We start from the raw sequence: 16729 nt of genomic DNA, 5'->3' as shown, positions 1-16729 counted from the left end.
CTTATTGGAGCCTCCAGCTATCAATTGTTTTTCATGAGAAAATTTGTCAGAACCACAAGAGGAGAGACAAAGCATTACAAAGTGCCGATTCAATTCAAGGTGTTGTCTGTGTAATGCAAGATAGAACTGGTCCCTCACAACAAGAAATGTTCTTTGTAACTCCTTCCATCCTAACCAAGTGGTGTGGATACTGAACAAGGTTTCCATCACTAATAATTCCTCAACTGGCTATATGAAATGGGTTTTCTGAATTGGACAATCCTGTTCAGATATACTTTTACAGTTCGTAAGATATTATGCATGTGCAAAAGCTCGGACTGGTCATCAGGGGAGAAGGAGAATCCCCAGGTGGGCCCCTCACACTTTTGCATTAGTAGTGTTTAGCACAGTACTCTTAATGCATCATGTACAGACAAGGGCATCATCTCAGCATTCATTTATCAAACTACTAAGTTTATTATTATTTACAAGCATAGGCAAATTTGTGAACAGTGGTCACGTAATATTGCTTGCCGCTGAAAAGTAGCCCCCTAGGATCAATGTGAGCCCTTGGCATCTCAGTCCAACCCTGTATGGCCATATAGCCATTATCATGTCCAAACATGATGCAGCGATTATAAAAGAGAGCTCATGGAACTGTTTGTATGGGTTTGTTTAATTTTACATATTGTAGCGCCATGGAATAAATGGCGCTATAATAGTAAAAAATAATAATAATACTGTGCAATCCTAATGGAATACAACACAATAGAGTTCAGGTGGCAATCGACTAAAGCAGGTCAGCTACATCTTACAACACAGAAATAATGAATTCAGCTAAGCCTCAGGTTGCTGTTAAATATTTAATCAGAATTCATAAAAGCTAACAGCAAGAAATACATGATGCATTTCCTATTCTGAAAAGAAAACTGCATTAAGGGGAACAGAACCCGGGACTTTAATCACCGTTGGTTATACACAATAAAACCCTTAATATGAAGCAGTGAATTCTTATTCTAGTGCCTCATGCTGGCCACCAAGGCTCCGAGCACTTCACTCGCAGCAAAGCCGCTTTCATTCCAGGACCCTTTTGTAAGCACGCAGTCGGTGATCGCTTTTCAAACAGCAGATTTTGTAATGCCGGCCAACGCGCAGCCCTTCACTAGCAATGATCAGTACTTTTCATTGAAATTTGTGATTTAAAGAAAAATAAAACAGTTTAGCCAATGAAAGAAAATAATGATCACAACCAGAGGCAAAGAGCCAGCATATTAACACAAATGTATCCATCGTAACGGCTGATATGATAGAAATGTTATGACAGAGGCGATGTATGGTAACAGTATGGTTGGCATCTGTTCATACTACTCATTGCACCAGAATAGTATGGCATGCTGTGCTATTCAGACTCATTATAAGGGCCCGTGCACACAACTGCTTTTCTTTAGTGCTATACGTAATTTTCATGGATGGCACACATACACTGTGTTCCAAATTATTATGCAAATAATATTTTCTCAGATTTTCCCAAATTACCTATATGAATTGCAGTCATTGTAATTTTCCAGTCAAATAACTATTAGAGTACAATTGAAAGGTTTTTGTACAAACTGCCTATGATAACAGTATATTTGTAAAAAAACAAAAAACTCAAACTGCACTCAAAATGCATGTTCCAAATTATTATGCACAGCAGAGTTTTCAACCTTTTCATTTTAATAAAGAACAAAAAAATGGTCATTTTTGAAATTATAAGCATTAGCAGGTTATTACAAACTGAAATCAAACAGTTTTCAACTCAAAACTTTATTCTAGGTGATGTTACATTTGCACATAGGACCGCTTGTTCGAAAGGAGCTTCTGAACTCTCTCGTCCATTGAATTTGTCAGGTTTTGGATGGTTTCTGCTTCAATTGTTTTGCATGAGGACAGAATACCCTCCCAGAGCTGTTGCTTAGATGTGAACTGCCTCCCGCCATCATAGACACTCCTTTTGATGATGCTCCAGAGGTTCTCAATGGGGTTGAGGTCAGGGGAGCATGAGGGTCACACCATAAGTTTGTCCCCTTTTATGCCCATAGCAGCCAGAGATGCAGATGTGTTATGTGCCGCATGAGACGGGGCGTTATCATGCATGAAAATGATCTTGCTGCGGAATGCACGGTTCTTCTTCTTGAACCATGGAAGGAAGTGCTGTTTGAGAAACTCAACATACATTATGGAGTTCATCTTTACCTCTTCAGGAATCCTAAAAGGGCCGACAATCTCTCTCCCCATGATTCCAGCCCAAAACATTACTCCACCTCCTCCTTGTTAGCGCCGTAGCCGTGTTTGCATGGGGTGTCCATCAACCAGCCATCCTCCAGTCCATCCATCTGGACCATCGAGATCATTTCATGCATGATAATGCCCCGTCTCATGCTGCACATAACACATCTGCATCTCTGGCTGCTATGGGCATAAAAGGGGACAAACTTATGGTGTGGCACCCATGCTCCCCTGACCTCAACCCCATTGAGAACCTCTGGAGCATCATCAAAAGGAGTGTCTATGATGGCGGGAGGCAGTTCACATCTAAGCAACAGCTCTGGGAGGGTATTCTGTCCTCATGCAAAACAATTAAAGCAGAAACCATCCAAAACCTGACAAATTCAATGGACGAGAGAGTTCAGAAGCTCCTTTCGAACAAGCGGTCCTATGTGCAAATGTAAGATCACCTAGAATAAAGTTTTGAGTTGAAAACTGTTTGATTTCAGTTTGTAATAACCTGCTAATGCTTAGAATTTCAAAAATGACCATTTTTTTGTTCTTTATTAAAATGAAAAGGTTGAAAACTCTGCTGTGCATAATAATTTGGAACATGCATTTTGAGTGCATGAGTTTTTTATGTTTTTAAAAATATACTGTTATCATAGGCAGTTTGTACAAAAACCTTTCAATTGTACTCTAATAGTTATTTGACTGGAAAATTACAATGACTGCAATTCATATAGGTAATTTGGGAAAATCTGAGAAAATATTATTTGCATAATAATTTGGAACACAGTGTAATTATGATACTCAATGAGGCTGTGAACATGTCCCATTTTTTTCATCGGACTGCTTGGTCGAAAAAATGGAGACATGTCCGATTTTGATTTGAGGGGTCGGATCAAATGCAATGCAAGTCTATGAGTCGGTGAAAAAAATAGGGCCGCACTTGGATGACATCTGGGCGCGATCTGATTTTCACAGAGTGACAGAAAGAAACTCTTATTTTTTCTGCACATATAAGAAAGACTGATGACATTCTGATCAAAGTCTGATCAGAATAACTGGTCCATTTTTTTATGAATATTGAGAAATTGGTGGTGTGAACCTACCCTAAGTCAAAGAGGTCTTCAGGATCCATAACAAAACAGATTTTGGAAACTTAAGTTGTGTTAAGGCATAAGTGAAACGAAACCCATGACACCAACGCACACATAGTCACTAGTGGTAACTGTGTACTGTATACGTATTCCCAAGCCTACTGCTCAACTTTGATTAATAAGATTGTCCAATCCAGGCAACCATTTCTTAGAGTAAAGTCATCATGACAATCAACTGTGTTCCCCATGTTTGACTTCTCTAACCCCCTGATGTTTACCTTGGGCGAAACTTCTGACATAGGCATATGTCAGCCATTATATTTACTTATAAGGTTGAAGAAACTATGCCGAAGTGTAAGGATGGTTTATGGATATGTTTGGTGTATACACCATGGGTTCTCCTGCTGAAATTTCTGCATGTTAATAAACCCATTAAACGCTCAAAAAACATTTGGCAATGTTCAGAGCTTTCTAGTTCTCGTAATTTGACACATCTGTCTAAACAAAGTGTCAACACATCAATGCAAAAAAATGTTGAGCAACGTTGAAGAGTTTTTCCAGGGATCCTGTCATCAAATATCTCACCCCTTAGCCTTCGACATTGTGTTATGCAGGAAGCCAGTAGCATCCTAAAAATATCCATCTCGGAAAATCATAGAGTAGTAAAGACTCTGTAAGGTCTTGTTCACACACTGTTTTTACCATGCATTTTTGCTTTGGAAAAAACACAGCATTTTATAGTACCAGCAAGCAATTTTTTTTTTTCATATCTGCAGAATGTCAATTCTTTCAGTGTTTTTGCAGCATTGAACTTATTCCAATAAATATAAAAACAAAAACACAAGTAAAAACATACCATACAAAAATGTGGCACGTTTTTTTACACTGTGTTTTCCCTGCCAACGCTCTGGTTTTTGCAGTGATGATATAGTGCCAACATTATCGAGTATGCCTTGGGATTACATGAAGAGATAGAATGATTTGCACAAGCCTCATACACAGAAGATCTGTGGTTAGTTCTGTAGATGTTTGGAACAACCCCTGCTAAAGTCCTTCAAAAACTGTGTATTAGTGTACCTAGAATAAGTGATGATATGACCCCACAGAGCACTGATCTCAGAGTCTGGGATTATATGAAGAGACAGAAGGATTTGCACAACCTCATACACAGAAAATCGGTGGTTAATTCTCCAAGATGTTTGGAACAAACTCCTGCCAAGTTCCTTCAAAAACTGTGTATAAGTGTACCTAGAAGAAGTGATGCTGTTTTGTAGGCAAATGTTGGTCACTAATGATTGGATTTACATTTCTCTTTTGCTCATTCACTTTGTTTTTTTTTTTGTTAATTCATAAAAAATGAACTATTAACACTTCTATTTTGCAAGCATTCTAACAACATTTTCTCCTGCCTAAAAACTTTTGCACAGTACTATATTTCCTATTGTTAAATATGTCACTAGTTATAAATTATTGGGGTACAGTGATACTAGTTCACTCTACCGTATATAGTTGAGAGAGTGACACAATTTTAGTGGTATATTGTCACCAAACCAATTTTTATTAATCTGATGCATCCCTGTAACCAGTGGGCTGTGGGACTATAGTATTGTGACATGTGTATTCCTGCATCGGCTTATGTCGCCAGGCGGCGCCGCTCTCTCACTTCAGGCAACAATTCTAGTTTTGTGTCCTCTGGGACTTGTAGTCCCATTCATACTGAGAATTATTGAGTTAACTGCGGTGTGGTTTGGGTGGGGATGCAAGCTATTTAAGATCCTGAGATCCTGCTGTCCACTGCCAGTTATATTCTGACCTGCCTCTGTGTATCTGGTGCCTTGCTGTTCTCCCAGTGGACGGTCCTGATTTTGACCTTGGCTTGCTTTTTGACTATTCTCATTCTTTACTATTTTGGCCCTACATCGATGTCCTGATTCAGACTACCTAACTATTCTCTGACCTCTGATTTGCTCCTCCGGATAACAGCTGTTCTGTGGAAGCAATTCAGTGGACCCCATTTTTTAGCCAGATCCCTGTACAGGTGTTAAAGGGTGAAGACTGGTGTTCTTTTGGAGTCTGCAAGACGGGGTGGCTTGCGCCAAGTCTGTCTGAGGTAGCCGTTTTGAGCCTGCGGCCTCTGACACACATGACAAATATTTGGCTAAAGGGCAAGCTTTTCGTATTTCAGCCTCTGTTTATGCTTCAACACTGCTTTTGTATTACACATATTTCGGTTATTAAAAGGGATCTTTCATTAGGTCAAAAAAGGTCAGGTCTCATTATTCCTGCTGCTCCACAGAGTACGCCATTTTTGGTTTTATTTAAATCCTCCATACGGTTCCAAAGATATGAGCCTAGTTGTTTGGGGCTAAGTTTTATGGTCTTTATTATGGGGGAGTAATTATGCAGAGCAGCCTAAAGACAAGCCCCAGAGAAGCCTGTAAACTACGCCCTCTAGGTTCATACCATAAAAGTTAATACTAAATAAAAAGGCCCATATCTCGGGTGTATTAAAAATAAAAGCTGCATACTTAGGTGAGCAGTAGAAACAAATTAAGAGCAAAAACTGGCCATTTTGACCCGGTCCATTTTAAAGGGCATCTTTGACATGATTACCTTCACCTAGCAGCGTCATTTTTGGCAAAGTCACTAATATACAAAGAGGTCTTCAGGAAACCTCCATAGAACCAAAAGTAAGGGTTGTCATGCTGTGTTCTCCCTGCTGTATTAATAGACTCATCAGTTAGATGTGAATCACCTTGTTTAACCTAAAACTGAACATGGTGACACATTCCTGTCTGCCAGTCACAACATTTCCTACCAGCAATGAAGATCTGAGTGCGAAGATGACAGGTGGAAGACGACGTGCGGTTGCATACTGAATAACATATCACATGCGACTAGAGAAGATGTGATGATTATAAGGCCGGATGTAGAGACTTATTTGTACTAAGCTATATCCATCATAATAGGCCAAAACCAGTCAATGCTTGAAACTAAATGTAACTGGCTAAAGTCAAATCTATATACACAGAGTCGTTGGCCAGTTTTGCTGAAATTAGGGGGTTTGGACAAATTTTCTTTAATGTTTCTGCACATGATGCAATCACTAGTTAAAATGCCCAAGGAGGACTAATAAAAAAAATGTAAAAAAAATCAATGTAAGATCTAAAAAAAATAAAAAAAATTAAAGAAATAAAAAAAAAAGATAAAAGTTCTAATTATCGCCTTTTCAAGGAATGAAAATAAAATCTTAAAAAAAATATATATATTTGGTATCACCCCATTCGTAACTGTCCAAAGTAGTAAAATATAATAACATTTATCCCATATGGTGAACGCCAAAATGAAAAAAGGAATTGAAACGGCAAAATCGCTTTTTTTTGGTTACCCTGCATGCCAGTAAAATGTAATAAGAGATTTTTGCAACAATAAGGTTGTGAAGGTCTTGAGACAGCTCTTTGGTTTTACTCATCATGAGTTGTTTCTTGTGCGGCACCTTTTTATTGGCCATCAGTTGAACCAGCTGATATTATTTTTCACTAAGTGGCAGGATTGCTTTTTAATTACTGATAGATTTCAGATGGTGTCATGACTTTCTATGGCTTTTTGCACCTCTCTTTCTTCATGTGTTCTATACTTTTTCCCTGTGTCATGTCTCATTATTACACATAATTTATGGACATCTATGGTTTGATTTCTTTGATTGCGTGGATTGGATCAGTTGTTACCGACATCTGGTGACAATTTCATGTCAATAGCACCTTTACAACTATATTTACTTAGAAAATTGGTGACGTGTTCAATACTTATTTCACCCGTTGTATATATATTTACTCAAATTCTAAAAGTACTATGGGCTGTAACAGTTTACAATTGATGGGATAAGCAGCGCACGTAATGACATATGTGCCACTTTCTGTGCTTAAAGGCCTCAGTAATAGCTAAGGGCTTAGCTGGTGATTGACACATGCAGGCAGCAAAAACCTGCAATCTGTCATGTGAAGGCCAGAAGCAATTGCTCTCTGCTGTCTGGCACTCTTTAACCCCATCACTAGTATATAAGGATAATTACGCAATACTGAGACAACTTAGCACTTAGTTTTGGTCTTCCACTATAGATCATGCAATATTATTTTTGCTTTGTATACATGGCTGCAGGGCTGTGCAGCAGTTATAGGCTGTAGCCTACAGCCAAAGGCATTTAGCCGGTTGCTTCCTCGCAGGTGGTGCGTTGCTGTACTGTTAGCCTCCATACAGTTCTGCAGATAAATGGGTTACATCAGATTACAAAAAAAAAAGAAAAATTTATTTCAGAAACTGCTCCACTCTTATCCCCAGTATGTGTCTGGTATAGCAGCTTGGTCTGATTTAAAGTTGACGAGACAGAGCTGCAATACCAGATACAGTCGATGGACAGGGGTGGCGCTGTTGTGAGAAAAAAAAATCAACATCTTTCTTTATAAAATGTATACAATGAGCCTCATGGTTTTAAAACAGTTGAGCTGTAAACATCAAAGCAAACCAGGGGATGTTTTCCTCTGTTATAGACTTATGGATTATTTTATTATTTGACTACTTCCACTTACCTGTAAATACTAGGCTGGCATTCTCAAGCTCTTCTTGAGGAACCTTGAAACTGAAGGACTCATTGTAAAAAGGGTCAATTGTGCCTCTCATGCAGGATGTCTTTTTGGTTTTTGCTAACTTCAACCCATGAACCAATTGGATTTTCACAAATGGATCTGTCCAAAAATAAAGTATAGCCTGGTCATAATTATATAATATAGTAATAACTATACAGACTACTGCAAAGCAAAGACATATACACAACGTATATATATATATATATATATATATATATATATATATATATGTATACAGTACAGACAAAAAGTTTGGACACACCTTCTCATTTAAAGATTTTTCTGTATTTTCTTGACTATGAAAATTGTACATTCACACTGAAGGCATCAAAACTATGAATTAACACATGTGGAATTATATACTTAACAAAAAAGAGTGAAACAACTAAAAATATGTCTTATATTCTAGGTTCTTCAAAGTAGCCACCTTTTGCTTTGATGACTGCTTTGCACACTCTTGGCATTCTCTTGATGAGCTTCAAGAGGTAGTCACTGGAAATGGTTTTCACTTCACAGGTGTGCCCTGTCAGGTTTAATAAGTGGGATTTCTTGCCTTATAAATGGGGTTGGGACCATCAGTTGTGTTGTGCAGAAGTCTGGTGGATACACAGCTGATAGTCCTACTGAATAGACTGTTAGAATTTGTATTATGGCAAGAAAAAAGCAGCTAAGTAAAGAAAAACGAGTGGCCATCATTACTTTAAGAAATGAAGGTCAGTCAGTCCGAAAAATTGGGAAAACTTTGAAAGTGTCCCCAAGTGCACTTGCAAAAACCATCAAGCGCTACAAAGAAACTGGCTCACATGAGGACCGCCCCAGGAAAGGAAGATCAAGAGTCACCTCTGCTTCTGAGGATAAGTTTATCCGAGTTACCAGCCTCAGAAATCGCAGGTTAACAGCAGCTCAGATTAGAGACCAGGTCAATGCCACACAGAGTTCTAGCAGCAGACACATCTCTACAACAACTGTTAAGAGGAGACTTTGTGCAGCAGGCCTTCATGGTAAAATAGCTGCTGGGAAACCACTGCTAAGGACAGGCAACAAGCAAAAGAGACTTGTTTGGGCTAAAGAACACAAGGAATGGACATTAGACCAGTGGAAATCTGTGCTTTGGTCTGATGAGTCCAAATTTGCGATCTTTGGTTCCAACCACCGTGTCTTTGTGCGACGCAGAAAAGGTGAACGGATGGACTCTACATGCCTGGTTCCCACCATGAAGCATGGAGGAGGAGGTGTGATGGTGTGGGGGCGTTTTGCTGGTGACACTGTGGGGGATTTATTCAAAATTGAAGCCATACTGAACCAGCATGGCTACCACAGGATCTTGCAGCGGCATGCTATTCCATCCGGTTTGCGTTTAGTTGGACCATCATTTATTTTTCAACAGGACAATGACCCCAAACACACCTCCAGGCTGTGTAAGGGCTATTTAACCAAGAAGGAGAGTGATTGGGTGCTACGCCAGATGACCTGAACCCAATCGAGATGGTTTGGGGTGAGCTGGACCGCAGAGTGAAGGCAAAAGGGCCAACAAGTGCTAAGCATCTCTGGGAACTCCTTCAAGATTGTTGGAAGACCATATCTGGTGACTACATCTTGAAGCTCATCAAGAGAATGCCAAGAGTGTGCAAAGCAGTCATCAAAGCAAAAGGTGGCTACTTTGAAGAACCTAGAATATAAGACATATTTTCAGTTGTTTCACACTTTTTTGTTAAGTATATAATTCCACATGTGTTAATTCATAGTTTTGATGCCTTCAGTGTGAATGTACAATTTTCATAATCATGAAAATACAGAAAAAGCTTTAAATGAGAAGGTGTGTCCAAACTTTTGATCTGTACTGTATATATATATACACATTTTTATAATCTGTATGGCAGTAATGCAGTTTATTATTCATATATAGTGTATAGTGTATTTGCTGGTGTCACAGCATCTTGCACCTGTTCACACTTGCTTCATTCGGATCAATCGTGCCAATGCAAGTCTACATTATGGATCAGTGAAAAAAATGGACAGCACTCAGATACCATCTGTGTTTTGTCTGTTTTTCGTGGACTGTTTGATAGGAGAAACTTGAAAAACCTCCATCAGTTTTTTTTTTATCCAAGAAAAACATACAAAACTCTGACCAAACTCTGATGACACTGATCAAAAACACTGATGAAACTCGGACCAATTTTTGCTTACAAGAAAAATCACTGATTAAAAACATGCCTTTCTTGAGGAGGTTTTTTTTTTCAGTTTTGGTTTTCCTGAAGAGGTTTTGAAGTGCTTTTGAGGCATTGTGGAAGAGTTTTTGTCCTGAGGTATTTTTTGCAGCCTTTGATTGGACAATGCCTAGTTTGGAATGGATTCCAACAGGATCCACTTCAAAGATGTGACACGCACTTTCTTTTTTTCCACCACGTGATTAAACACTGAAGTGAAAAAAAAAACATTACTGCTCTTCAAACATTCCAGGTCTTGTGCTGCCCTGCGTGACCCGGAGACTCTGATGAGCGGTAATGTTAGGCCACGGCCCCACTATCAGTATTTGGTCAGTATTTTTTCTCAGGAGTGGGAGCCAAAAATTACTGACCGAATACTGACCAAATACTGATAGGGGGGCCGTAACCTTACTGACGTCACCACTCTACAAAATCGCCGGGTCTCGTGCTGGGCAGTGGGATCTGACAGTAACTGTAGGCAAAGTCTATGAAGCGTTAGAACGAGACTTCACAGCCTTTGTTCATCGGAATCGCTGGACTATGCCAGATTTGGTGGACTGTTTTTCTTTTTTCAATAAAGTGGTGAATGAGGGAAAGTGTGTGAGAGTCTTTATTTCATTAAAGTATTTTTCGTGTGTGTGATTTTTTATTTTGATTACTGGGATATTAAAGGGGGTATCTGATAGATATCTCTCTATTGCTAACACCAGGGCTTGATGCCAACTGTGGTTTTGGACACTACACAGCTGACATCAACCCCAAGAACTATTACCCCGAATGCCAACGCACCAGGGCATGAGGAAGAGATGGGCAAAGCACCAGAATTGGATCATCTCATGTGAAGCTCCACTTCTGGGACGGCTGTGGGCTTGTATTTTTAGGCTAGGAAATTCCCAATAACCAGGGATCTTCCCACCCTGATAATATCAGCTGTCAGCTGTCTGCTTTACCTTTGCTGGTTTCAAAAAATAAGGGGGACCTCATGTCATTTTTTTTTTCATTTCATTATTTAATTAAGCACTACACGCTATCTATCTATTATCTTTGCATATCTTTAAAACTTAAAAATCAGTAATTTTTTGAATGCATTATATTCCGGTATGTTTCACATGGACACCACACGGATAATGAACATGTACACACAGATTGAAAAAAATGTACACATGGATGTTGAAAAAAAGCACACGGATGCTCAAAAAAACGTCTTACATGGATGTGTTTTTATACGCACGTGTGAAGGAGGTCTTACAAGGCTATGTTTTTTTTGCTGCATTCAAATTAAAAGCTGCTTTTTACAGTCACAGCAAAAGCTATTCAAGTTCAGAAATCTTATGCACACGCTTATTTTTTTTCCTGACTGAATTGGAAAACTGCAGCGTTTTTTTTGCAAAACCTGCAGTGTGTCAATTTTCTCAGCATTTTTGCAGTGTTTTTTCACCCATAGAAAGTAATTTTGCAGCATTTTTGGGGAATAAAACCATTTTTGCAGCATTTTTGGGGAATAAAAGTAACTGTATTAAGCATGTACTGTACACAAATCACACAAGTAATCTCCATAAAAATACATGGCAAAAAAACGCTGGGAAAACGCTGAAAAAAAGCATTTTTACTGCCAAGAGAGCAGAAAAAAACGCTGCAAAAACGCAACATGTAAACATAGCCATAGGGTTCCATCAAAAAAGATGTGACTAGTCACGGCTGTAGGGCACACACAAATTGATCAATTTGCGGATGCTGGGCTCGTTAGTTTTTGGTTTGATGTTGTCATGTCTCAGGGCTTCTGTGCAGGGGAGAAACTCTATCATCAAGATTGATGAGCTGATGATATTTGTCTTGTTTTGTCTCGTGCTTAAAGTACTTTCAATTCTTAAGCAAAGTCTATGCTGCACTCTTTGGTATACATCTATACATATAAAAGGAGCCCTACTGCTGGGTTACAAATTATTACAGTTTTGCAAGACCCCTGGTCCAGCGGCCACGCTAGTAGTCTGTGGCCTCCGGACCAGAGCCCTGCAATCCTCCTACTACCAGCAATATCCCTGATCCTTGATTAATATTCTGATTATAACCCACCCATGTGATATCTTATATGTGTCGTGCTAACATCGCATCAACCTACTAATCTGAAGAGGTTCTGGAAATCCCGCAGGTGGTAGGAGGTTCGCAGTGCTCTGGTCCAGTGGCCACTGGATCAGGGTCCAGCAAATCTTTTTGCTCAATTCTACAAACCATAGCAAAAAATATCTGAATGGAGCCTATAGGACGAATCCTACTGTTCTCTGTACGCAGCTCCTATGCAGACTGATATGTGGCTCCATGGTTATAGACTTAAACCAACTCTCGCGTGAATTTGTAGCCATGTGCTTCGCTCTTTCATGAGCCAATACTATCTTAAGACAATGGTTACCGTACCCAATAACCTTTATGTGCACAACAATGGGCATATGAGTAAAGGAGAAGCATTATACAACGATAAGCACACCTGTGATAAAATACGTAATATTTTTTTTTATTAAGGACAAAAATCATAACAATAAAATCAATTAAAAAACAAAATATCCTCAAACGACCACTGGTATTTATAGCAATAAACGGAATAATCAAGAATATACAATAAGAATATAGTGCAATATACAAGCATAAATAGAACCCTAAATACGGTAGGTACAAGGAGTATACACAAATGGGATTCTAAAATAGGATCAAATATATCCCAGAAAAAGCAGAAAGTACAATGGATATGCAGACAGCACAGCGGTGCAATAGTAATATAGTAATAGGCATATATACAGCAGATTTTCCATCCACAGTCTGCAGAGTAAAATGACCGACACTACAGGTTTGAATTCACTTATGCTGCGGACTTTACCAGCATTGCATTACATTGCATGTGCGGCAAATTCATAGCAATTCCACAATGGAATTTCACAACGAATTGGTCATATATATATATATATATATATATACAGTACAGACCAAAAGTTTGGACACACCTTCTCATTTAAAGATTTTTCTGTATTTTCATGACTATGAAAATTGTACATTCACACTGAAGGCATCAAAACTATGAATTAACACATGTGGAATTATATACTTAACAAAAAAATGTGAAACAACTGAAAATATGTCTTATATTCTAGGTTCTTCAAAGTAACCACCTTTTGCTTTGATGACTGCTTTGCACACTCTTGGCATTCTCTTGATGAGCTTCAAGAGGTAGTCACCGGAAATGGTCTTCCAACAATCTTGAAGGAGTTCCCAGAGATGCTTAGCACTTGTTGGCCCTTTTGCCTTCACTCTGCGGTCCAGCTCACCCCAAACCATCTCGATTGGGTTCAGGTCTGGTGACTGTGGAGGCCAGGTCATCTGGCATAGCACCTCATCACTCTCCTTCTTGGTAAAATAGCTCTTACACAGCCTGGAGGTGTGTTTGGGGTCATTGTCCTGTTGAAAAATAAATGATGGTCCAACTAAACGCAAACTGAATGGAATAGCATGCTGCTGCAAGATGCTGTGGTAGTCATGCTGGTTCAGTATGCCTTCAATTTTGAATAAATCCCCAACAGTGTCACCAACAAAGCACCCCCACACCATCACACCTCCTCCTCCATGCTTCACGATGGGAACCAAGCATGTGGAGTCCATCCGTTCACCTTTTCTGAGTCGCACAAAGACACGGTGGTTGGAACCAAAGATCTCAAATTTGTACTCATCAGACCAAAGCACAGATTTCCACTGGTCTAATGTCCATTCCTTGTGTTCTTTAGCCCAAACAAGTCTCTTCTGCTTGTTGCCTGTCCTTAGCAGTGGTTTCATAGCAGCTATTTTACCATGAAGGCCTGCTGCACAAAGTCTCCTCTTAACAGTTGTTGTAGAGATGTGTCTGCTGCTAGAACTCTGTGTGGCATTGACCTGGTCTCTAATCTGAGCTGCTGTTAACCTGCAATTTCTGAGGCTGGTGACTCGGATAAACTTATCCTCAGAAGCAGAGGTGACTCTTGGTATTCCTTTCCTAGCGCGGTCCTCATGTGAGCCAGTTTCTTTGTAGCTCTTGATGGTTTTTGCAACTGCACTTGGGGACACTTTCAAAGTTTGCCCAATTTTTCGGACTGACTGACCTTCATTTCTTAAAGTAATGATGGCCACTCGTTTTTCTTTACTTAGCTGCTTTTTTCTCGCCATAATACAAATTCTAACAGTCTATTCAGTAGGACTATCAGCTGTGTATCCACCTGCCTTCTGCACAACACAACTGATGGTCCCAACCCCATTTATAAGGCAAGAAATCCCACTTATTAAACCTGACAGGGCACACCTGTGAAGTGAAAACCATTTCTGATGACTACCTCTTGAAGCTCATCAAGAGAATGCCAAGAGTGTGCAAAGCAGTCAACAAAGCAAAAAGTGACTACTTTGAAGAACCTAAAATATAAGACATAGTTTCAGTTGTTTCACACTTTTTTGTTAAGTATATAATTCCACATGTGTTAATTCATAGTTTTGATGCCTTCAGTGTGAATGTACAATTTTCATAGTCAAGAAAATACAGAAAAATCTTTAAATGAGAAGGTGTGTCCAAACTTTTGGTCTGTACTGTATATATATATATATATATATATATATATATATATACCGTAAATATATATAGGTGATTTCTAGAGCAATACATTTATCACCTATCTATAGCACAGATGGATGATAAATAAGTGAGGGTGCAACTACTGAGACCCCCAGCGATCACTAGAACGAGCTATGGATTGATGCTGACCGTGTGTCAGTTTTTACAATTTTTGTTGCTTTTATATATATATATACGAAAAGAAAATCTTAGCTCCTCCTATCCATGAGGTTATGTTCCCATGATGAGTTTTTGATGCTGTATTTTCATTGTAAATAAGCCCCTATACTTTGTGTCACCCCCACCTCATTGTAGACTGTAAGCTCTTACGAGCAGGGTCGTCATTATTTTTGCTTTAATTATTATATTATCTTTAGCTATGCTACTTATGACTGTTGTATATGAACCTCTGAATTGTAAAGCGCTGCAGAATATGTTGGCGCTATATAAATAAAGATTATTATTATTATTTTCGAAAAAAATGCAAGTAAACTATTTAACTTCATGGGTGCAGAAAATTTACAAACATCAAAAACTCACCAAAAAGCTCACCATGGGAACGTAGCCTAAACAGTAAAGTACGGACAGCACATGGAGGACATCAGAGTGCAATCGTTTTTTTCTGAGCTATTGATTTGCATTTGCTAGTTTGATCTACAACACAGATCAATGTAGGATGTTTTCTACATTTTTTTTTATTTTTTGCAGACAGTCTGCAAAAATAAAGGACATGTGAATAGAGGCATTCATTAATGGGTGCATGATCTACCCGTAAAGATAATGGATAGCACAAGTACCAAAACAACTAATGTCTGAAACCGGCCTCATACACAAGGATGAGGCTGTTGAGCTCAGGAGATCTATGACTGGTTCAGATGAGTGTCCATTTTTCACCCAGACAGACAATGTGTCATCAGTATGCTATTTTTATGTCATTCTTGTGTCCGTTTTTACATCCGTATGACAAAAATACTAGCCAAATACTCAACGTGTGAACATGGCCTTAGATAGAGACATTAGCAAGCCCAAGCCTTACCAGATCCCTGGCTCATATCAGTCTGAAGAAGCTGTTTTGCTCGGATAATATCCACGTTCAATCTTCCAGCACTTGGCAGGTAATTAAGAGACAGGAGCAGCTCGCCCAGCTCAACTTCATTCTGAAACAAGAAGATACATGAGCAAGACATGGAGTCACAGATACCCCAGGCCGTTACCTCAGCCTCACGTGGTCTTACTGAAATGTACTAACCTAACAGATACAAGCTGTAGATCTTTATATTAATGCTAAAGTAGAGATATCTAATCGGTGGTGGAGTCACTTCAATATCTGGAGCCCTTTCAGGCCTCGTTCACACGTTCAGTATTTGGTCAGCATTTTACCTCAGTATTTGTAAGCCAAAACATGAGGAAAAGTATAATAGAAACACGTCACCACTTCTGCATTTATCACCCACTCCTAGTTTTGGCTACAAATACTGAGATAAAATACTCACCAAATACTGAACGTGTGCACGTGGCCTTACAGAGAAAATAGCAATTGGGTCAGGGGCGGACATACCGCCTGTTCAGCCAGTTCAGCGGGGGGCCCCATCAAGAAAGTTGCCGATCTGATCGGCACTTGTTTCTCCACCATGATGTTTTGCTGATTGGTGGGGAAGCCGGGTGTCGCACCCCCACTGATCAGATATTGATGACCTAAACTAAGAATAGGCCATGCATACAAGACCCCTTTTAATGAAGCCACCACTGAATTAAGATGCCTCCACATATTACAAGTGCCATGCACCTCCTGTTACTCCACTCAGGGACTCAATTACATTTCCTGGGTAATTTATTACATTAAATTGGCATAAATTTTGATAAATTTACTGGGTGGGCTTTGTCACGCCCAATCCCATCTCCATTCACTTTGGGAAAGCTGGCCGGGAC

General features: G+C 39.3%; 1 protein-coding gene across 6 annotated transcripts in view; it reads right to left on the bottom strand.

Moving 5' to 3' along the window:
• SYT17 (synaptotagmin 17) overlaps positions 1 to 16729 on the bottom strand; it is a 99764-nt gene that overhangs the window by 24801 nt on the left and 58234 nt on the right. For all 6 annotated transcript variants that reach the window (XM_073647644.1, XM_073647649.1, XM_073647643.1 and 3 more), the window contains 2 exons: positions 15837 to 15957; positions 7916 to 8071 (listed from right to left, as the gene is read on the bottom strand). In XM_073647644.1, the coding sequence (XP_073503745.1) occupies positions 7916 to 8071; positions 15837 to 15957 (277 nt within the window). The remainder of the gene's footprint in view (positions 1 to 7915; positions 8072 to 15836; positions 15958 to 16729) is intronic.

Source organism: Phyllobates terribilis, unplaced genomic scaffold (assembly GCF_046119375.1).
Source record: "Phyllobates terribilis strain yellow unplaced genomic scaffold, ASM4611937v1 Scaffold_9__5_contigs__length_417890890, whole genome shotgun sequence".
NCBI classification, from domain to species: domain Eukaryota; kingdom Metazoa; phylum Chordata; class Amphibia; order Anura; family Dendrobatidae; genus Phyllobates; species Phyllobates terribilis.
Note: the sequence above shows the minus strand (reverse complement) of the source record. Positions and strands in the feature narration are given on the sequence as shown.